Here is a 19795-nt window from a genome sequence, read left to right on the forward strand (position 1 = left end):
CCTACCACATCATGACTTATACTGGTATGTGTAAACAAAATAATTAACCAAAAAAAGCAAAATAACTTTAGAAACTTCAGTAAATTTATAAAGCCAAAAGCAAGCTGGAGGAAAAAGAGAGGTTCAGTTCCACTGCCAGTCTTCTGATCTTGAACATAAAAATGTAAATGTGAAGCTACCTTAACCACCATTCTAAATTCTTTGAAACTCTGCAAGAGCCAAGGATACCTCATTGACATTATGTAAATAATAGGAAGTTTGTTCCTGCCAGATGTTGTTTTGAAGCATTGGTACCTTGGGTTACACATAAATGTCCCTGGCTTGGAGTTGTTGTTTTATCCATTATGTTCCTTTGTGAAAGAAAGAAAGAAGAAAGAAAGAAAGAAAGAGGGGGGGTTGTAGTAGTATGCCTTGACTGTGAGGTGTACACAGAGCTTGGAAAGTTCCTTTTTGGAGCATAAAAGTACCAGTATTCCCAGTTCACATGGCCAGTCACAATACTGGCTGGGGGATTCTGTGAGTTGGAATAATTTGGCTCCCTTTTGTATATTTGCAGGTTTTTGGGTAATGTGATGTATTGTGATTCTTAACTAGACAGTTTCATTGATAAATTCTCAAAGACACAACGGACCTAGAAAGCCCATCACTGCTATTTTTATTTTCTGTATCTTTTCAGTCAAGTGCCATCCAGACTTCAATGAATCACTGCTGGTCCAAATACTGATTGACAGAGACCACGAGTCAATCTCAGCCTGGATGCCAGTTCAGCAGGAAGCTATTCTCCCCACCTGCAACTACAGTGGGGCTTCCATTCACTCATGTGACCCTGTCAGTCTCTAAACATACTTCCAGTGGGTGTTGCTGCATCGTGTCTTAGATAGTCATACTATTGCTCTTTTATTTAGTTGAAACAAAATGGGGGAAGGTTGGTTGGGAGGACAATTCAAAGCTGGGGTGTGTGTGTGTAACAATAGAAGATTTGAATCTTTCTGATTGTCAAATGATGTGGCTATCAAATATGGGCCACATGCCAGAATGTGCTTTGAACTAGCTCTGACCTGCCAGAGACATTAGGGGGAAGCGTTTTCTTTTTTAGTCTTTGGCCTGTTACGACTGCCAAATAAAGCTGCTTCGGGTCTCTTTGGAAGGTATGCTATTTAAATGATGCATGGGTCCTAAGAATCTGAAGCTGCAACAAAGCTGCACTCCAGTGCTAGGAATGGAGTGTGGCTTTGGCGCGACTCCGGACTCTTAGGACCCATGCATCATTTTAAATAGCATACCTCCAAAGAGACCCGAGAGCTTTATTTTGGCAGTCGTAACAGGCCTTAGTATCTTTGCTCTCAAGACACCAGAGCAAGTAGGTAAGCAGGTTCAGCCTTAGTTAGTACTAGATGGAAGATCATCAATGAATACCAGGTGCTTTGGACCATATTTCAGAGGAAAGAGCTTGCAAGCCACCTCTGCGTATTCTTCGCTAGGAAAACCCTATGAAGTCCATGGATTGAACTAAAGCAGGCAATTTGAAGGCACAAACACACATAAGCACTGGGAGCCGGGAGTAAAACAAATAAATGAAAGTGAAGGAACCAGTTTAAAACCATGCATTTCACTAGCCATCTTTTAGAGAAAAATGTAATGTTCATTAACATGTTCATACATGTTTAAAAGTCCTGGTCTCCTGAATCAGGCAAGAGACCTTTGCCAATTCTTTATTTACAAATCAGTTTTGCTTTATCTCCCTTTATCTTCTCCTTACCATTCCTGCCACCCACCTTGTCACCTCACTGATGAGCAGGAACGGTATTCACCCATTCCCAGAAGCTAAGATACAGTTTTGAATAGAGTCACTAGGAGTAAAGCCAATTAAATATTGTAGGACAGACTTTGAGAATTTACTTAGTATGGTGCTGCAAAGTTCTGTTTGTTTTTTACAGGGGGGAGGGGAGGGGGGAGGAATACAAGCTACTTCACACGACTTTAAAACTGATAGGAGTGGATCTTGGCCTCAGTAGGGAATGGCTGTTAGACTAAGGATGGAGTAAAGTAGGTTTGCGAGAAACTTGGGGCCTCAACCCTCTATGCCTTTAAATACACAGCAGTGCAGAGGACACTTAAAAGGAGAAACACAAGGCAGGGGGGAATGCTTATCCCTTCCTTCTCCCAGCTGTGGATATTTTCACATGGGCAAAAGTGATGGAGCATAGTGGACGACAGAGGTCAGACACTATGCTCCCATTACTTTTGCCATTGTGAAAAATCTCCTCTTATATCTCCTTACAGATGGATTTTGCTCAACCAGTCAGGGAAGGCATGTTTTCATGTCCCAAATCTGAAGACACAGAAAGGTTTAAACACATGCACACACACACCTCTTCCATCCCCAGGGTTTGGAACATGCATTTGCAAAGACAACCACCTAGTTAATTGCTAATGTTGCTGTTTTGTGCACATATACTTGGAAATATGCCCCCAATAAACATACTGGATATGCTTCCAAGTAACATGTGTAGGATTACAATGCACCTTCATTTACAGTAGGGTGGAAAACTTGGAGCCCTCTGGATGTCATTGGACTGCAGTTCTCATGAGCCCTAACATCATAGCCAATGATAGGATGAGGGGTGATGCAATCTTAAATCATCTGGAGGGCTTCAAATTGCCCATCCATGAATTATTGCAAAATTTTTCCTAGTCTAAATGAGGTTCACTTTGATTCTTCTATCCATGTTTATTCTGAACTATATCCCACTATTTCCAGTGAGTTTTACTTCCAAATACATGTGTTCAGTAGTACAGCCTTATCTCAGTCAAAACTAACTAGATATTAGGGCCTAGTGTCCAGGGAAAGTATCACCAAGCTTCACAAGAGGTTACACTTATATCATCAGGAACAGGAAAAAAATCTTGTTGTGTTTAGCTCTGGTTTAGTGTTCAAATCCAGCATCACTGTTTATTGTAAAATCACAATATACAATTCTTTGAATGTTCTATGAAAAAACAGGAGTGCTTGCAACCCAAAATAAACAGGCAAATCTCTATACAACTGATTTCTACCATCTCAATATAATCCATTCAGGTTGTGCATTGATGTGATATTCCATATCATATGACACATAAGCAGCTATGGGGAAATAGAGAAAGAAGCACTATCAAAATTTCTGAAAGGACAGTTCAATTTTCAAGATTATCACCCAAGTTTTTTTCATGAAAACTAAAACTTAGTGCAACATTAATACCAGGGGAAAAAATATCAATTATAAAAACTCCGTAGTCACAATTGCAGGCAGACAGCACAATTCTCACCTCGTGTTAATCTTGGTGACTTTACATCTCTCACCATACTCTTCTGTACCAAAAAAGCTCTCCTCATCATACACAGTCTCAGATGATATGTTCATCTAACCAGCAACACTATAATTTTAATAATGACGGGGTTTAAATATGATTACAGTCTTCCTCTTGTTTCCTCCATCTAAAAAATATACATTAGTCATTTACACATTTTTCTTCTTTCTTGCTGTCTGCAAGACTAAATACATGAACTGAAATTTCCACAATCTCCCTCTTCTCTGTCGTTTCCTGTCTATCAAACTTGAAAACCTGCCTTTACAGCTCTGCAATACTCAATACATTGTCAATTCTGAGGACGACTTTAAAAATAAATGTATATACTTTCAATCACACATAATACTTCAGTCAAGATGTACTTTACCCGATAATAAAAACATACCACAAAGGGTTAAAAAAATTTTTTGGTAAGGATGCATTGCCAAAAGTGTATTATTCTTGGCATCTTCACCAGCAACTTTACCTCTATCACCGTTGTTCCTCACATTAGATTACCACCACATCACCTCTAAAAAAGTACCCCTAAAAGAGCTACCTTAATGTGTTTGACTATTTTTAAGAATCACAGAGAAGGAGACAGTTAAAAAAGTTCCCTGACCTTATTCAAAATAAGCAATGCACAGAGCAGACCAAAAGAAAAAGAAAACAACACAATGATAGTGTGTGTGGTTGTGGGGGGGGGGGGTCCCTCCAATTGGCCACAGCTGTTAGAAATTAAAAATTGGTGCTTCATATTCATTTGAAAGTTTTCAGGTCTTCCAAAGAGTCACTTTTCACATGGTTTCACATCAAGAAAAAATGCTTACATGTCACCAGACAGGACACTTTATAGCAAGTAAAATGTACAGACTTGCTCGAGATTAATTTAGTGTGATGAACTCAACCTGTGTAGAAGTTTGTTTAAAATTATTTTTTGGAAAAAAAATAGCAACTTTTCATTGCCCAAAAACAAGTTCAAAAAATTTTGTCCTTTAGTTTTTGCCATCAAAGACACATAACCAAAACCAGCCAAAGTGTTGAGGGGGAGGTATCCTAAGTGAGGAACTCCAAAGTATCCTCAGCATTTAAAAAATTCTCACTACTCTTATGATTATGACTGTTCTTAAAGGGGGGAGGTAGGTTTCCCACCTTCCCCCTTTTAAAAGGGGGTTCATGGTAGCTCCAAACGACCAGTGGCTGTATGTGTGGCTATACACATAATATAGTTGGCCTCCACACTTTGTGGCTTTGACTTTGCAGTTGATTATTTGCATTTCAATTATTATGTCCTCTCAAGGAATCTCTAGGTCCTCCAGCATGACTCTGCCAGAGTTGGCATAGAGTTGTACTGGAGGAACCTATAGGTTCCTAGAGAAAAACATGCTCTAGGCACTTGTAGGTCCTCCAGCATGATTCTATTATCAACCTCTGGCAGATGTTGACCATAGAAGTACACTGACGATTCCTAGAGAGGTGTTCTGTCAGGTAAAAAATAATAGTGTTATTCTCTTTGTAGTTTTTTCCACATTCATGGGGTCCTTAGCCCCAACCCCCAGCGAAGGTGGAGGGACCACTGTACTGGAGAATTCAACAATACAGCTCTGTTAATCTGTAGAATCAGTATGTAGAGAGATCTTGTAGCACCTTTGAAAGTAACTGAAAGAAGAAGTTGGCAGCATGAGCTTTGGCAGACGTTTGTAAATGCATCTGAGGAAGCAGACTGAAGTCTAGGAAAGATCACCGTGCCAACTTCTTTCTTTCAGTGAGCCGCACCCATCCTGGAGACAATCTCTTTTGACACCGCTTTAAGCTGTCACAACAGATTAGTTGTCCAGTGGATGCAGCCCTACTCTCAAAGGTGCTACAAGACCTCTCAAGACTATTCAAAGATATAGCTGTGTTAAAGTCAGTATGTAGAGAGATCTTGTAGCATTTGAGGCTTGAAAGTGTGAGCTTTTGTAGACTGAGGGCCCAAACAGACAGGCCAAAATAAAGCTGCTTTGGGTCACTTTGGGGTGTGCTGTTTAAATGACACATGCATCTTAGAGGCCGAAGCTGCATCAAAACTGTGCTCCAATCCTTACGACTGGAACATGCTTGGCGCAGCTTCCGGCTCTGAGGACGCATGCATTATTTGAACAGCACACTTCCAAAGTGACCTGAAGCAGCTTTATTTTGGCCTATCTATTTTGGCCCTTCAGTCTACTTCCTCAGATGATTTGTGTGAAGTGGAAGCCAGGTGCAGACCTAAACACTTGTCCCTCCACATTTGCGGCTTTGACTTTTGCAGATTAGTACTATGTTCTCTCTAGGAATATCTAAGTCCTCAGCACAATTCTATGGTCTACTTTAACAAGCGTTGCACTGAAGGACCCGAGAATCCCAGAAGCACACTCATACGGCATTTGTAGTTTCCTCAGCACACTTCATCCCTCAGTATCTGGCAGATGTTGACCAAGGTTGCCACTGGAGGACCTAGAGAGGTGTTCTGTGGTCAACATAGTGTCTTTGTTATTTGTGGGTTTTTCCACATTCACAGGGGTCGTGCCCCTAATCCTAGCGAATGTGGAGGGATGAGTGTATATGGTATGTGGAATGGTATGTGAGAATGTCAACTTCCAATTCAGTTAAGTCTCAAAGGTGTTACCAGACCTCTCAGGATATATCAAAGATAGAGCTATGTTGGTCTGTAAAATCAGTAAGTATGTAGAAGATCTTGTGCACCTTTGAGACTAACGGAAGAAGAAGTTTTGTAGACTTCCTCAGTACTTCCTGGAGGCATTTGGTGAAGTGGAATGGAGCCAGGGACAGGCCTATATAGCCATTGGTATGTGGGAATGTCAATGCCAAATTCAGGCAGTGCTCTCAAAGGTGCTGCCGACCTCTCTACGTACTGATTTTACAGACTGGCACAGCTATATATCCTTTGCTGGTCTGTAAAGTCAGTATGTAGAGAAGACAAGGCTGCATCCACACTGGAGAAATAACTCAGTTTGGCCCCGCTTTAACTCTTTTCTGGCTCAAGGCTATGGAATTCTGGGAGTTGGAGTTTGTTGTGGCGGAGCGAGCCTGAGTTTTCCTCCAGTGTGGATGCAGTGTGTGGTGGTGTGTATATATATGGTCAGTGGAGAGGTAACCCACCAAGCGGATGAGAAAGAAAGGAAGCGGGCGTGTGTGTTGTGTGGCGTTGTTGTTGGCCTTGTTGTGTCGTGGCCTCACAACCGGAAGGAGGCTCGGAGAAGGGTGCTGCACTTGAACTAGACAAGAAGCACTGGAGGCGGGGGCAGGGGTTGACGAGGACGGCGGGAGGCTGGGGAGAAAGAATAAATCGCCTCTGACCTCGAGCGACGACGGCGAGCGCCGGGCTTTTTCTGAGCTCTCGCATTTCCTAACTTGCAGATCTGGTGTCGGTTTTCGGTTCCTGCAGCTGCTGCAGACGCCGCAGTTGATCAGCGCTTGCAGGGACGCAGACCCCGCAGCGCTTCCGCCTTCTTTGGCCGGTTGCCGCCTCCTCCGCCTCTCCGAGCCTCCTCCGGCAGCCCCTCCACCGCCTCTCCTCCTCCTCCTCCTCGCCTCCTGCTCCCAGGGAAGAGGAGGCGGCGGCGGCGCGGCCGAGGAGGCTGCGGCGGCGGAGGCGGCGGCGGCGTGGCTCTGGGGGCAGTCCGCCAGTTGGCGATCTGGAAGGCGCTGTCTGTGACGGCGGCGGAGGCGGCGGCGGGGGAGTGGAGGGCCGTCATGACGATGACCCCGGCGGCAAGGAGAGCCCCCCGGGGGCCGGGATGGCCGAGAAGGTCCCCACCCGCTCGGGCAGGTTCATCAGCTCGGCCTCGGCCGCGCCGCATTGAGCTTGTTCATGCACTCCCCGGCGCCCAAAGGTCTGCAGTGCTCCGGCCCCAAGGAGGAGAGGAAGTTGTTGTTGGCCATTTGCAACGAGGGGAGGAGGAGGAGGAGGAGGAGGAGGCGGGGAGGGGAGGGAGGGGGCTCGGAGGCAGGGCAGCCCGGTTTGCCATCCGTTGAGAGTCGTTCCGGTGGTGGAGGCCGCCTCCGTTGCTCCGGTTGACGGCGTGCAAAGCGTTGGAGGGCGAGGAGAGGAGAGGGGGAGGGGCGGCGGCGGCGGCGGCGGCTGCTTTGCGCGGCCACGACTCCTCCGGCGCGGCGGCGGCAGGTTGGGTCCCCCGACGCCGGCCCCTCGCCCCCGGCGCCGCTTCCCAGAGCATGGCGGTGGCGCGCGGCGGGGTGGGGTGTGCAGTTCCAGGGGGACATGCCGATGCGGGGGCGCGGCGGCGGCGGCCGCTGGGGAAGTGGGGGTAGTGTGCGGGCGATCTTGGCCGCGCCGCCCGCGCTGCCGCTGCTGCCGGCCGCCGCCGCCTGCGGGAAAGCGGCGCGGGCGCCTCCATTGGCCTGTAGAAAGTGGCGAAGGAGCGGTAGCGCTCATCTCCGAGTTGTAATCACAAGGGGTTGAGGGCCCCGTCGGCAGGTGGCTCTCCTTGGGGAGGCCGGCGCCTCCGGGTTGGGACCGGGCTCCACGCAGACGTTGGTGTTCATGGCGCGGAAGGGGAGGGGGGCCGGGGAGGGAAGGAAGGGCCGGGGAGGAGGGCACCGAGCCCTGGGGGAGGAGGGGACGGGGAGCGCTGCCCTTTAATCCTCCGCTTCGCGGGACATCATCATCATCTCTCCAGACCGTGAAGGCTCCTCCAGGTCCCCGCATGGCATCCTTCGCCTTTCTCTTCTTCTCTTCTTCTGCTGTTCCTTCTCCTCCTCTCTCCTCCCATGGAAGAGAGAAAGTCATTTCGGAAAAAAAGAAGTGGACGGCACAGAAAGGACTTATAAAAAAAATAAACTGTACGAAAGGAAAGAAAGGAGAGAAAGGGAATCCGAGAAGGAGAGAGAGAGAGAGAGGAGCAAGCAGGGCAGCGAAGGAGGAGGGAGGCTCATCCGTCACTCCGCTTCGTTTGCATCACAATCAATAAAGACATGATCCGGACCGCCGCCGCCACCGACACGACGACGCCTCTGGCCCCCGCCTTCCCTCCCCTCCTCCCTCCCTCGCCTTCGCTCTCCTTCCTTCCCCTTCCCTTCCCCCGTAAACGCTTTAATCGCTGGGAATAACGAGGGGGGAGGGAGGGCTGACAAATGCCAAGGAGAGCAGGGGCAATCGGAGGGCTAAAGACATGCAAATGAGGTGGGAGGTTTTTTAAAAGGAAAGGGAAAAAGACGGTTGGGGCTGGAAAGGAAGGAAGGCAGGAAGGAAGGCCTAGCACCTCTCCCTCCCTCTCTCTCTCTCTCTCTCTCTCTCTCTCTGCATCCTCCTAACCCGAGGGCCCCCCAAGCAGAAGGTGGTCTGGGTGAGAACAAACCGGTTAACGGGCAAGCAAAAAAAAGGAAAAGAGAAGGCAAAGGAGGAGGAAATTAGCAAATGGGGAGTTGAGAAAGGGAGAGGAGGAGGAGGAGGAGAAGAAGAAGAAGAAGAAGAAGAAGAGACCTTGCTAGGCTATTTAAAAAAGTATAAACTAAAAGTCCCCAAGCGCCTGCCCTTCACAGTCGAAGGAGCTCTCAGTGCTATCTCTTCGCCTCTCGGTTTTAGCTCCCAAGAGAAGCCCCAGCTCTTCTACTGACTGTGCTTCTGGGCTTTGCGGGGTCCTCATGGGATCTTTGCCCTCCCAAATTCTCCCAGAGGGTCCAAAAGCCAAGTTTCCTTGTCCTTGCTCCTCCCTTCCTCTCAATATATATATTAATGAATGTAGTACAAGGCAATTCACAGGTTTGGCTCTAAGGGCTGCCCTAACCAGGGAGGCTGAAAAGCATCATACTCCCTTTCAAAAAGCATCATCTCTGCTGAGTAGCCATTTCCACACATATATGTATACATATGACCCCTAAGATGCATTACACTCATATATATCTCTCAGGATTTGTAAGGTGCCTCTGGTTCTTTCAATGGGATGAAAGGCATGCTTCAGGAAAGAAACAAACTACAAATCAAGACTGGAGGCAGAGAGGAAGCAGTTACAGCTTTTGGGAGCCTGAGACTGCATCCACACTGCAGCTAAACCACTTTGACACTGCTTTAACTGCACTGGCTCAATGCTATAGAATTCTGGGTTCGGAATTCTGGGAACTTCAATCTCCATTTCATGCGAATTCCCGAATTCCATAGCATTGAGCCAGGGCAGTTAAAGCGGTGTCAAACTGGGTTATTGCTGCAGTGTGGATGCAGCCAAAGTGTGGGTCCCTTTCCTCATACCTTTTTCCCCCCCGTCATTTCTTTGCAGGTAAAAGTCAACCACTGCGACTCCACCGAGACGCTTTTTAAAAGGGCCCAGAACAACTGGGGGGGGAGGGGGAGGGAGGAATCAATTATCCTAATTGCAGCCCTAATGAGTCTAATGAACCGCTTCTAGCCCAACCTACCAGCTTCCAAATCAAAAAAAGGTAAATAAATAAGCCCACCCTCTTCCTATCCGCCCTCTCAAAGTCAAACCACAACAACAACAAGAGAGAACTTTTATCACTGAACATCTAATGAGACAGAGCAAAAAGCAACACTGGAATAAAACTCTAGGGAAAGACACCTCGCCTGGAGTGGGAAGCACCAACCAAGCATCCCCTTGACTGGTGGAAAGCCACTCTCTTGCAATGTACCCTCAGGGGAAAGGGACAATATTACCTCCTCCTTCGCTGCCCTGCTTGCTCCTTCTCTCTCTCTCTCCTTCTCGGATTCCCTTTCTCTCCTTTCTTTTCCTTTCGTTTTACAGTTTATTTTTTTATAAGTCCTTTTCTGTGCCGTCCACTTTCTGTTTTTCCGAAATGACTTTCTCTCTTCCAGTGGGAGGAGGAGGAGGAGAAGGAACAGCAGAAGAAGAGAAAGAAGAGAAAGGCGAAGGATGCCATCGCGGGACCTGGAGGAGCCTTCACGGTCTGGAGAGATGATGATGATGTCCCGCGAAGCGGAGGATTAAAGGGCAGCGCTCCCCGTCCCCTGCCCTCCCCCGAGGGCTCCGGTGGCCCTCCTCCCGGCCCTTCCCTTCCCTTCCCTCCCCGGCCCCCCTTCCCCTTCCGCGGCCATGAACACCAACGTCTGCGTGGAGCCCGGTCCCAACCCGGAGGCGCCGGGCCTCCCCAAGGAGAGCCACCTGCCCGACGGGGCCCTCAACCCTCTTGTGGATTACAACTCGGAGATGGAGCGCTACCGCTCCTTCGCCACTTTCTACAAGGCTAATGGAGGCGCCGCGGCGGCCGCTTTCCCGCAGGCGGCGGCGGCGACGGCAGCAGCGGCAGCGGCGGCGGCGGCGGCCAAGATCGCCCGCATCACTACCCCCATCTTCCCCAGCGCCGCCGCCGCCGCCGCCGCCCGCATCGGCATGTCCCCCTGGAACTGCGACACCGCCACCGCCGCCGCCGCCACCGCCATGCTCTGGGGAAGCGGCGCCGGGGGCGGAGGGGCCGGCGTCGGGGGACCCAACCCTGCCGCCGCCGCCGCCGGAGGAGTCGTGGCCCGCAAAGCAGCAGCCGCCGCCGCCGCCTCCTCCTCCTCCTCCTCCTCGCCCTCCAACGCTTTGCACGCCGTCAACCGGAGCAACGGAGGCGGCCTCCACCACCGGAACGACTCTCAACGGATGGGCAAACCGGGCTGCCCTGCCTCCGAGCCCCCTCCTCCCCCTCCCCCGCCTTCCTCCTCCTCCTCCTCCTCCTCCTCCTCGTTGCAAATGGCCAACAACAACTTCCTCTCCTCCTTGGGGCCGGAGCACTGCAGACCTTTGGGCGCCGGGGAGTGCATGAACAAGCTCAAGTGCGGCGCGGCCGAGGCCGAGCTGATGAACCTGCCCGAGCGGGTGGGGACCTTCTCGGCCATCCCGGCCCTCGGGGGGCTCTCCTTGCCGCCGGGGGTCATCGTCATGACGGCCCTCCACTCCCCCGCCGCCGCCTCCGCCGCCGTCACAGACAGCGCCTTCCAGATCGCCAACCTGGCGGACTGCCCCCAGAGCCACGCCGCCGCCTCCTCCGCCGCCGCAGCCTCCTCGGCCGCCGCCGCCGCCGCCTCCTCTTCCCTGGGAGCAGGAGCAGGAGGCGGAGGAGGAGGAGGAGGCGGTGGAGGGGCTGCCGGAGGAGGCTCCGGAGGAGGCGGAGGAGGCGGCAACCCGGCCAAGAAGAAGCGGAAGCGCTGCGGGGTCTGCGTGCCCTGCAAGCGGCTGATCAACTGCGGCGTCTGCAGCAGCTGCAGGAACCGCAAAACCGGACACCAGATCTGCAAGTTTAGGAAATGCGAAGAGCTCAAGAAAAAGCCCGGCGCGTCGCCGTCGTCGCTCGAGGTCAGAGGCGATGATTTCTTTCTCCCCAGCCTCCCGCCGTCCCTCGTCAACCCCCTGCCCCCGCCGCTCCAGTGCTTCTTGTCTAGCTTCAAGATGCAGCACCCCTTCTCCGAAGCCTCCTTCCGGTTGTGAGGCACGACACAACAAGGCCAACAACAACGCCACACACACACACACGCCCGCTTCCTTTCTTTTTCTCATCTCCTCTGTTGGTGGGTTTTACCTCTCCACCTGACCATATATATATATACACACACACACTGCATCCACACTGGAGGAATAACTCAGGCTCCGCTCCGGGTCCACAACAAACTCCAACTCCCAGAATTCCATAGCCTTGAGCCAGAAAAGAGTTAAAGCGGGGCCAAACTGAGTTATTTCTCCAGTGTGGATGCAGCCTTGTCTCTCTCTACATACTGACTTTACAGACCAGCAAAGGATATATAGCTGTGTCCAGTCTGTAAAATCAGTACGTAGAGAGGTCGGCAGCACCTTTGAGAGCACTGCCTGAATTTGGCATTGACATTCCCACATACCAATGGCATATATAGGCCTGTCCCTGGCTTCCATTCCACTTCACCAAATGCCTCCGAGGAAGTACTGAGGAAGTCTACAAAACTTCTTTCTTTCCGTTAGTCTCAAAGGTGCTACAAGATCTTTCTACATACTGATTTTACAGACCAACATAGCTCTATCTTTGAATATATCCTGAGAGGTCTGGTAACACCTTTGAGACTTAACTGAATTGGAAGTTGACATTCTCACATACCATTCTCACATACCATATACACTCATCCCTCCACATTCGCTAGGATTAGGGGCACAGGACCCCTGTGAATGTGGAAAAACCCACAAATAACAAAGACACTATGTTTTGACCTGACAGAACACCTCTCTAGGTCCTCCAGTGCAACTCTGTGGTCAACATCTGCCAGATACTGAGGGATGAAGTGTGCTGGAGGAACTACAAATGCCTAGTAGAGTGTGCTTTCTGAGATTCTCTGGGTCCTTCAGTGCAACGCTTGGTTAAAGTAGACCATAGAATTGTGCTTGAGGACTTAGATATTCCTAGAGAGAACATAGTACTAAATCTGCAAAAGTCAAAGCCGCAAATGTGGAGGGACAAGTGTTTAGGTCTGCACCTGGCTTCCACTTCACCAAATGCATCTGAGGAAGTAGACTGAAGGGCCAAAATAGATAGGCCAAAATAAAGCTGCTTCAGGTCACTTTGGAAGTGTGCTGTTCAAATAATGCATGCGTCCTCAGAGGCCGGAAGCTGCGCCAAAGCCATGTTCCAGTCGTAAGGATTGGAGCACAGTTTTGACGCAGCTTCTGGCCTCTTAAGATGCATGTGTCATTTAAACAGCACACCTCCAAAGTGACCCAAAGCAGCTTTATTTTGGCCTGTCTGTTTGGGCCCTTCAGTCTACAAAAGCTCACACTTTCAATTAGCCTCAAAGATGCTACAAGATCTCTCTACATACTGACTTTAAACACAGCTATATCTTTGAATATGTCTTGAGAGGTCTTGTAGCACCTTTGAGAGTAGGGCTGCATCCACACTGGACAACTAATCTGTTGTGACACTGCTTAAAGCGGTGTCAAAAGAGATTGTTTCTCCAGGATGGGTGCGGCTTCACTGAAAGAAAGAAGTTGGCAGCGTGATCTTTCCTAGACTTCAGTCTGCTTCCTCAGATGCATTTACAAACGTCTGCCAAAGCTCATGCTGCCAACTTCTTTCTTTCAGTTACTTTCAAAGGTGCTACAAGATCTCTCTACATACTGATTCTACAGATTAACAGAGCTGTATTGTTGAATTCTCCAGTACAGTGGTCCCTCCACCTTCGCTGGGGGTTGGGGCTAAGGACCCCCATGAATGTGGAAAAAACTACAAAGAGAATAACACTATTATTTTTTACCTGACAGAACACCTCTCTAGGAATCGTCAGTGTACTTCTATGGTCAACATCTGCCAGAGGTTGATAATAGAATCATGCTGGAGGACCTACAAGTGCCTAGAGCAGTGTTTTCTCTAGGAACCTATAGGTTCTCCAGTACAACTCTATGGCCAACTTCTGGCAGAGTCATGCTGGAGGACCTAGAGATTCCTTGAGAGGACATAATAATTGAAATTGCAAATAATCAAATCTGCAAAAGTCAAAGCCACAAATGTATGTGTCATGAGGGCCAACTATATGTATGTGTATAGCCACACATACAGCCACTGGTCGTTTGGAGCTACCATGAACCCCCTTTTAAAAGGGAGGAAGGTGGAAACCTACCTCCCCCCTTTAAGAACAGTCATAATCATAAGAGTAGTGAGAATTTTTTTAAATGCTGAGGATACTTTGGAGTTTCCTCACTGTAGGATACCTCCCCCTCAACACTTTGGCTGGTTTTGGTTATGTGTCTTTGATGGCAAAAACTAAAGGACAAAAGTTTTTGAACTTGTTTTTGGGCAATGAAAAGTTTGCTATTTTTTTTCCAAAAAATTAATTTTAAACAAACTTCTACACAGGTTGAGTTTATCACACTAAATTAATCTCAAGCAAAGTCTGTACATTTTATCTGTTGCTATAAAGTGTCCTGTCTGGTGACATGTAAGCTATTTTTTTACTTGATGTGAAACCAATGGTGAAAAGTGACTCTTTGGAAGACCTGAAATACTTTCAAATGAATATGAAGCACCAATTTTTAATTTCTAACAGCTGTGGCCAATTGGAAGGACTCCCCCCCCCCCCCCCACAACACACACACTATCACTTGTGTTGTTTTCTTTTTCTTTTGGTCTGCTCTGTGGCATTTGCTTTATTTTGAATATAGGTCAGGGAACTTTTTTAACTGTCTCCTTCTCTGTTGATTTCTTAAAAATAGTCAAAACACATTAATAGGTAGCTCATTTTTAGGGTGACTTTTTTAGAGGTGATGTGGTGGTAATCTAATGTGAGGAAACAACTGGTGATAGAGGTAAAGTTGCTGGTGAAGTATGCCAAGAATAATACACTTTTGGCAATGCATCCTTACCAAAAAATTTTTTTAACCCTTTGTGGTATGTTTTTATTATCGGGTAAAGTACATCTATGACTGAAGTTATTATGTGTGATTGAAATGTATATACATTTATTTTTTAAAGTCTGTCCTCAGAATTGACAATGTATTGAGTATTGCAGAGCTGTAAAGGCAGGTTTTCAAGTTTGATAGACATGGAAACGACAGAGAAGAGGGAAGATTGTGGAAATTTCAGTTCATGTATTTAGTCTTGCAGACAGCAAGAAAGAAAGAAAAATGTGTAAATGACTAATAGTATTATTTTTAGATGGAGGAAAACAAGAGGAAAGACTTGTAATCATATTTAAACCCCTGTCATTATTAAAATTATAGTGTTGCTGGTTAGATGAACATATCATCTGAGACTGTGTATGATGAGGGAGAGCTTTTTTGGTACAGAAGAGTACTGGCTGAGAGATGTAAAGTCACCAAGATTAACAACGCAGTGAGAATTGTGCTGTCTGCCTGCAATTGTGACTAACAGGAGTTTTATAAATTGATATTTTTTCCCCTGGTATTAATGTTGCCACTAAGTTTTAAGTTTTTCATGAAAAAGAAACTTGGGTGATAATCTCTTGAAAATCTGAACTGTCCTTTCAGAAATTTTGATAGTGCATTCTTTCTCTATTTCCCCATAGCTGCTTATTGTGCATATATGATAATGGAATATCACATCAATGCAACAACCTGAATGGATTATATTTGAGATGGTAGAAATCAGTTGTATATAGATTTGCCTGTTATTTTGGGTTGCAAATGCACTCCTGTTTATTTCATAGAACATTTCAAAGAATTGTATATTGTGATTTTTTACAATAAACAGTGATGCTGGATTTGAACACTAAACCATAGCTAAACAACAACAAGATTTTTTTCCTGTTCCTGATGATATTAAGTGTAACCTCTTGTGAAGCTTTGTGATACTTTCCCCTGGACACTATGGCCCTAATTATCTAGTTTAGTTTTGACTGAGATAAGGCTGTACTACTGAACACATGTATTTGGAAGTAAAACTCACTGGAAATAGTGGGATATAGTTCAGAATAAACATGGATAGAAGAATCAAAGTGAATCCTCATTTAGACTAGGGGAACAATTTTGCAATAATTCATTGGATGGGCAATTTGAAGCCCTCCAGATGATTTAAGATTGCATCACTCCTCATCCCTATCATTGGCTATGATGTTAGGGCTCATGAGAGCTGCAGTCCAATGACATCCAGAGGGCTCCAAGTTTTCCACCCTTACTTTAAATGAAGGTGCATTGTAATCCTACACATGTGTACTTGGAAGCATATTCCAGTATGTTTATTGGGGGCATATTTCCAAGTATATGTGCACAAAACAGCAACATTAGCAATTAACTAGGTGGTTGTCTTTGCAAATGCATGTTTCCAAACCTTGGGGATGGAAAGGGTGTGTGTGTGCATGTGTTTAAACCTTTCTATGTCTTCAGATTTGGGACATGAAAACATGCTTCTTCCCTGACTGGTTGAGCAAAATCCATCTGTAAGGAGATATAAGAGGAGATTTTTCACAAGGGCAAAAGTAATGGGAGCATAGTGTCTGACCTCTGTGCATCCACTATGCTCCCATCACTTTTGCCCATGTGAAAATATCCACAGCTGGGAGAAGGAAGGGATAAGCATTCCCTCCTGCCTTGTGTTTCTCCTTTTAAGTGTCCTCTGCACTGCTGTGTATTATAAAGGAAATAGAGGGTTGAGGCCCCAAGTTTCTCGCAAAACATCTACTGCCATCCTTAGTCCTAACAGCCATTCCCTGAACTGAGGCCAAGATCCACTCCTATCAAGTTTTAAGTCGTGTGTAAAGTAGCTTGTATTCCTCCCACCTCCCCTCCATCCCCTGTAAAAAACAAAACAGAACTTTGCAGCACCATACTAAGTAAATTCTCATAAGTCTGTCCTACAGAATTTAATTGGCTTTACTTCCTAGTGACTCTATTCAAAACTGTATCTTAGCTTCTGGGAATGGTGAATACCGTTCCTGCTCACTCAGTGAGGTGACAAGGTGGGTGGCAGGGAATGGTAAGGAGAAGATAAAGGGAGATAAAGCAAAACTGATTTGTAAATAAAGAGTTGGCAAAGGTCTCTTGCCTGATTCAGGAGACCAGGACTTTTAAACACTGTATGAACATGTTATATGAGATCATTACATTTTTCTCTAAAAGATGGCTAGTGAAATGCATGGTTTTAAACTGGTTTCCTTCACTTTCATTTATTTGTTTTACTCCCCATGGCTCCCAGTGCTTATGTGTGTGTTTGTGCCTTCAAATTGCCTGCCAGTTTATGTCAATCCCATGGACTTCATAGGGTTTTCCTAGGCAAGGAATACGCAGAGGTGGCTTTGCAAGCTCTTTCCTCTGAAATATGGTCCAAAGCACCTGGTATTCATTGATGATCTTCCATCTAGTACTAACTAAGGCTGAACCTGCTTACCTACTTGCTCTGGTGTCTTGAGAGCAAAGATACTAAGGCCTGTTACAGACTGCCAAAATAAAGCTGCTTCGGGTCTCTTTGGATATGCTATTTTAAATGATGCATGGGTCCTAAGAGTCCGGAGGTCGCGCCAAAGCCACACTCCATTCCTAAGCACTGGAGTGCAGCTTTGGTGCAGCTTCCAGATTCTAGGACCCATCATCATTTAAATAGCATACCTTCCAAAGAGACCCGAAGCAGCTTTATTTTGGCAGTCTGTAACAGGCCAAAGACTAAAAAAAGAAAACGCTTCCCCCTAATGTCTCTGCAGGTCATAGCTAGTTTCAAAGCACATTCTGGCATGTGGCCCATATCTTGATAGCCACATCATTGACAATCAGAAAGAAGTTCAAAATCTTCTATTTGTTACACACACACCCCCAGCTTTATCTTGTTCCTCCCAACCAACCTTCCCCATTTTGTGTTTCAACTAAATAATAAAGAGCAATATAGACTATTAAAGCACAGATGCAGCACACCAGCTGGAAGTATGTTAGAGACGACAGTCTACATGAGTGAATGGAAGCTCCACTGTATTTGCAGGTGGGGGAGAATAGCTTCCCGGCTGAACTGGCATCTCAGGCTGGAGATTGACTCGTGGCTCTGTCAACAGTATTGGACCAGCAGTGATTCATGAAGTCTGGATGGGCACTTGACTGAAAAGATACAGAAAATAAAAATAGCAGTGATGGGGCTTTCTAGGTCCGTTGTGTCTTTTGAGAATTTATCAATGAAACTGTCTAGTTAAGTCCAAAAATACATCACACATTACCCAGAAAACCTGCAAATATACAAAAGGGAGCCAAATGTATTCCAACTCACAGAATCCCCCAGCCAGTATTGTGACTGGCCATGTGAACTGGGAATACTGGTACTTTTATAGCTCCATAAAAGGAACTTTTCCAAGCTCTGTGTACACCTCACAGTCAAGGCATACTACTACAACCCCCCCCCTTCTTTCTTTCTTTCTTCTTTCTTCTTTTGCACAAAGGAACATAAGGATAAAACAACAACTCCAAGCCAGGGACATTTATGTGTAACCCAAGGTACCAATGCTTCAAAACAACAATCTGGCAGGAACAACTTCCTATTTCATAATGTCAAATGAGGTATCCTTGGCCTGCAGAGTTTCAAAGAATTTAGGAATGGTGGTTAAGGTAGCTTCACATTACATTTTTATGTTCAAGATCAGAATGACTTGGCAGTGGAACTGAACCTCTCTTTTTCCTCCAGCTTGCTTTGGCTTTATAAATTTACTGAAGTTTACTAAAGTTATTTTGCTTTTTTTGGTTAATTATTTTGTTTACACATACCAGTATAAGTCATTTGTGGTAGGTAGAGAAAAATAAGCTACCTTTTCTTCGTGTTCATAAAAAATTATTATAGCTGGTCACTTGGAGGCAAAAAGTGGCTTTCGCAAGCCATTTAGTCTGTGCCAACCCTTTATAGCTCGGGGGGGGGGGGGAAACCACACTACCAACTTAATATTAAAAAAGAAAAAAATCCCCCTTTTTGATATGAATTTTATCCAAGAGCACTTTAGTGATTGCATGATATTTAAAAAAATATATGAAAATTCAGCACATGTGATTAAGAACTGCAAATACATAAAATAAGATTGATGTCAGTAGAGCCCTGTGCATTCACACCCATCTGCAGTGTTCATTGATATTATGGTATGTTTAAAAGGGCGTAACATTTTTATTATCCAGAGAGACTACTTATTTGCCACCCTTAGTGTACATTAATATAATTCCTACTGTAATTAAGACTAGGGGCATGGCTAACACTGGATCTCTCAATATTGAAAAATCAAAGGGTTTGGGTCTGGTTCATATTACTTGCTATTATTTGACATTTTGTCTAATGTCACTGATATTAGCAGCAATAAAACCCACATTTACTTATTTGCCCCAAAAAAACCATCCTATGGAACAGAGTTAGGTAATCTGAATTTGGGCCATAACACTCAAAAGGGAATTCTTGAAAACAACAAAAGTCTACATATCCATCACTTTCAACCTCTGTACTAAACATCATTTCTTCCCCCCTCTGTATGAGACATAATATGGTCATAAAAACTTTTCATTATGGCAAAATGATTTCAAGTATAATTAGGGCTATTTAGGGTTTTCATTCAAATCACACTCAGAAGTAAAGTCTATGGCAGAGAAAGAGAAACTCCAGCTGCTGGGTCAATCTTGCCCCCTTGTTGGCTGGAATCCATGCCAGGATCCAGGGAATGCACCCTGCCACAAGCTCAGGCTAATTTTTAAAGGTATGCCTTTAAATAATTAACACTCTCTCTCTCAGCCTCAGGGGAAGGCAATAGCAAACTTCCTCTGAGCAAACGTGCCAAGAAAACCCCACGATAGGTGCGTCTTAGGGTTGTCATAAGTCAGAAATGAAGGCACACAGAAGGCAAAAAACTTCTTTTTTTTTTACAATCATCGTTCAAACGTTTTTATCCAAGCCAGCTAGGTATTGAATACAAATGGAATGAGAACAGAGTGTGTCCTGGTGACTGAATGGCAATAGCAGCAGGCATTGACCTTAACATGCAGCATCATATGGTAGGCTTGCTCAGGAAAACAAGGTCCTGTGGTTGGCACAT

General features: G+C 46.1%; 1 protein-coding gene and 1 pseudogene across 6 annotated transcripts in view; one reads left to right on the forward strand and one right to left on the reverse strand.

Annotated features, from left to right (window-relative positions):
- LOC121931719 overlaps positions 1 to 7547 on the reverse strand; it is a 96391-nt pseudogene extending 88844 nt beyond the window's left edge.
- The window catches only part of LOC121930502 (CXXC-type zinc finger protein 5-like), an 87834-nt gene that overhangs the window by 2025 nt on the left and 66014 nt on the right, over positions 1 to 19795 (forward strand). For all 6 annotated transcript variants that reach the window (XR_006103963.1, XM_042466910.1, XM_042466909.1 and 3 more), the window contains one exon: positions 10157 to 11639. Coding sequence is in view for 5 of the 6 variants with exons in the window: in XM_042466910.1 (XP_042322844.1) it covers positions 10395 to 11639 (1245 nt within the window). In the remaining variant the exon portion in view is untranslated. The remainder of the gene's footprint in view (positions 1 to 10156; positions 11640 to 19795) is intronic.

This window comes from Sceloporus undulatus, chromosome 5 (assembly GCF_019175285.1).
Source record: "Sceloporus undulatus isolate JIND9_A2432 ecotype Alabama chromosome 5, SceUnd_v1.1, whole genome shotgun sequence".
Taxonomy (NCBI): domain Eukaryota; kingdom Metazoa; phylum Chordata; class Lepidosauria; order Squamata; family Phrynosomatidae; genus Sceloporus; species Sceloporus undulatus.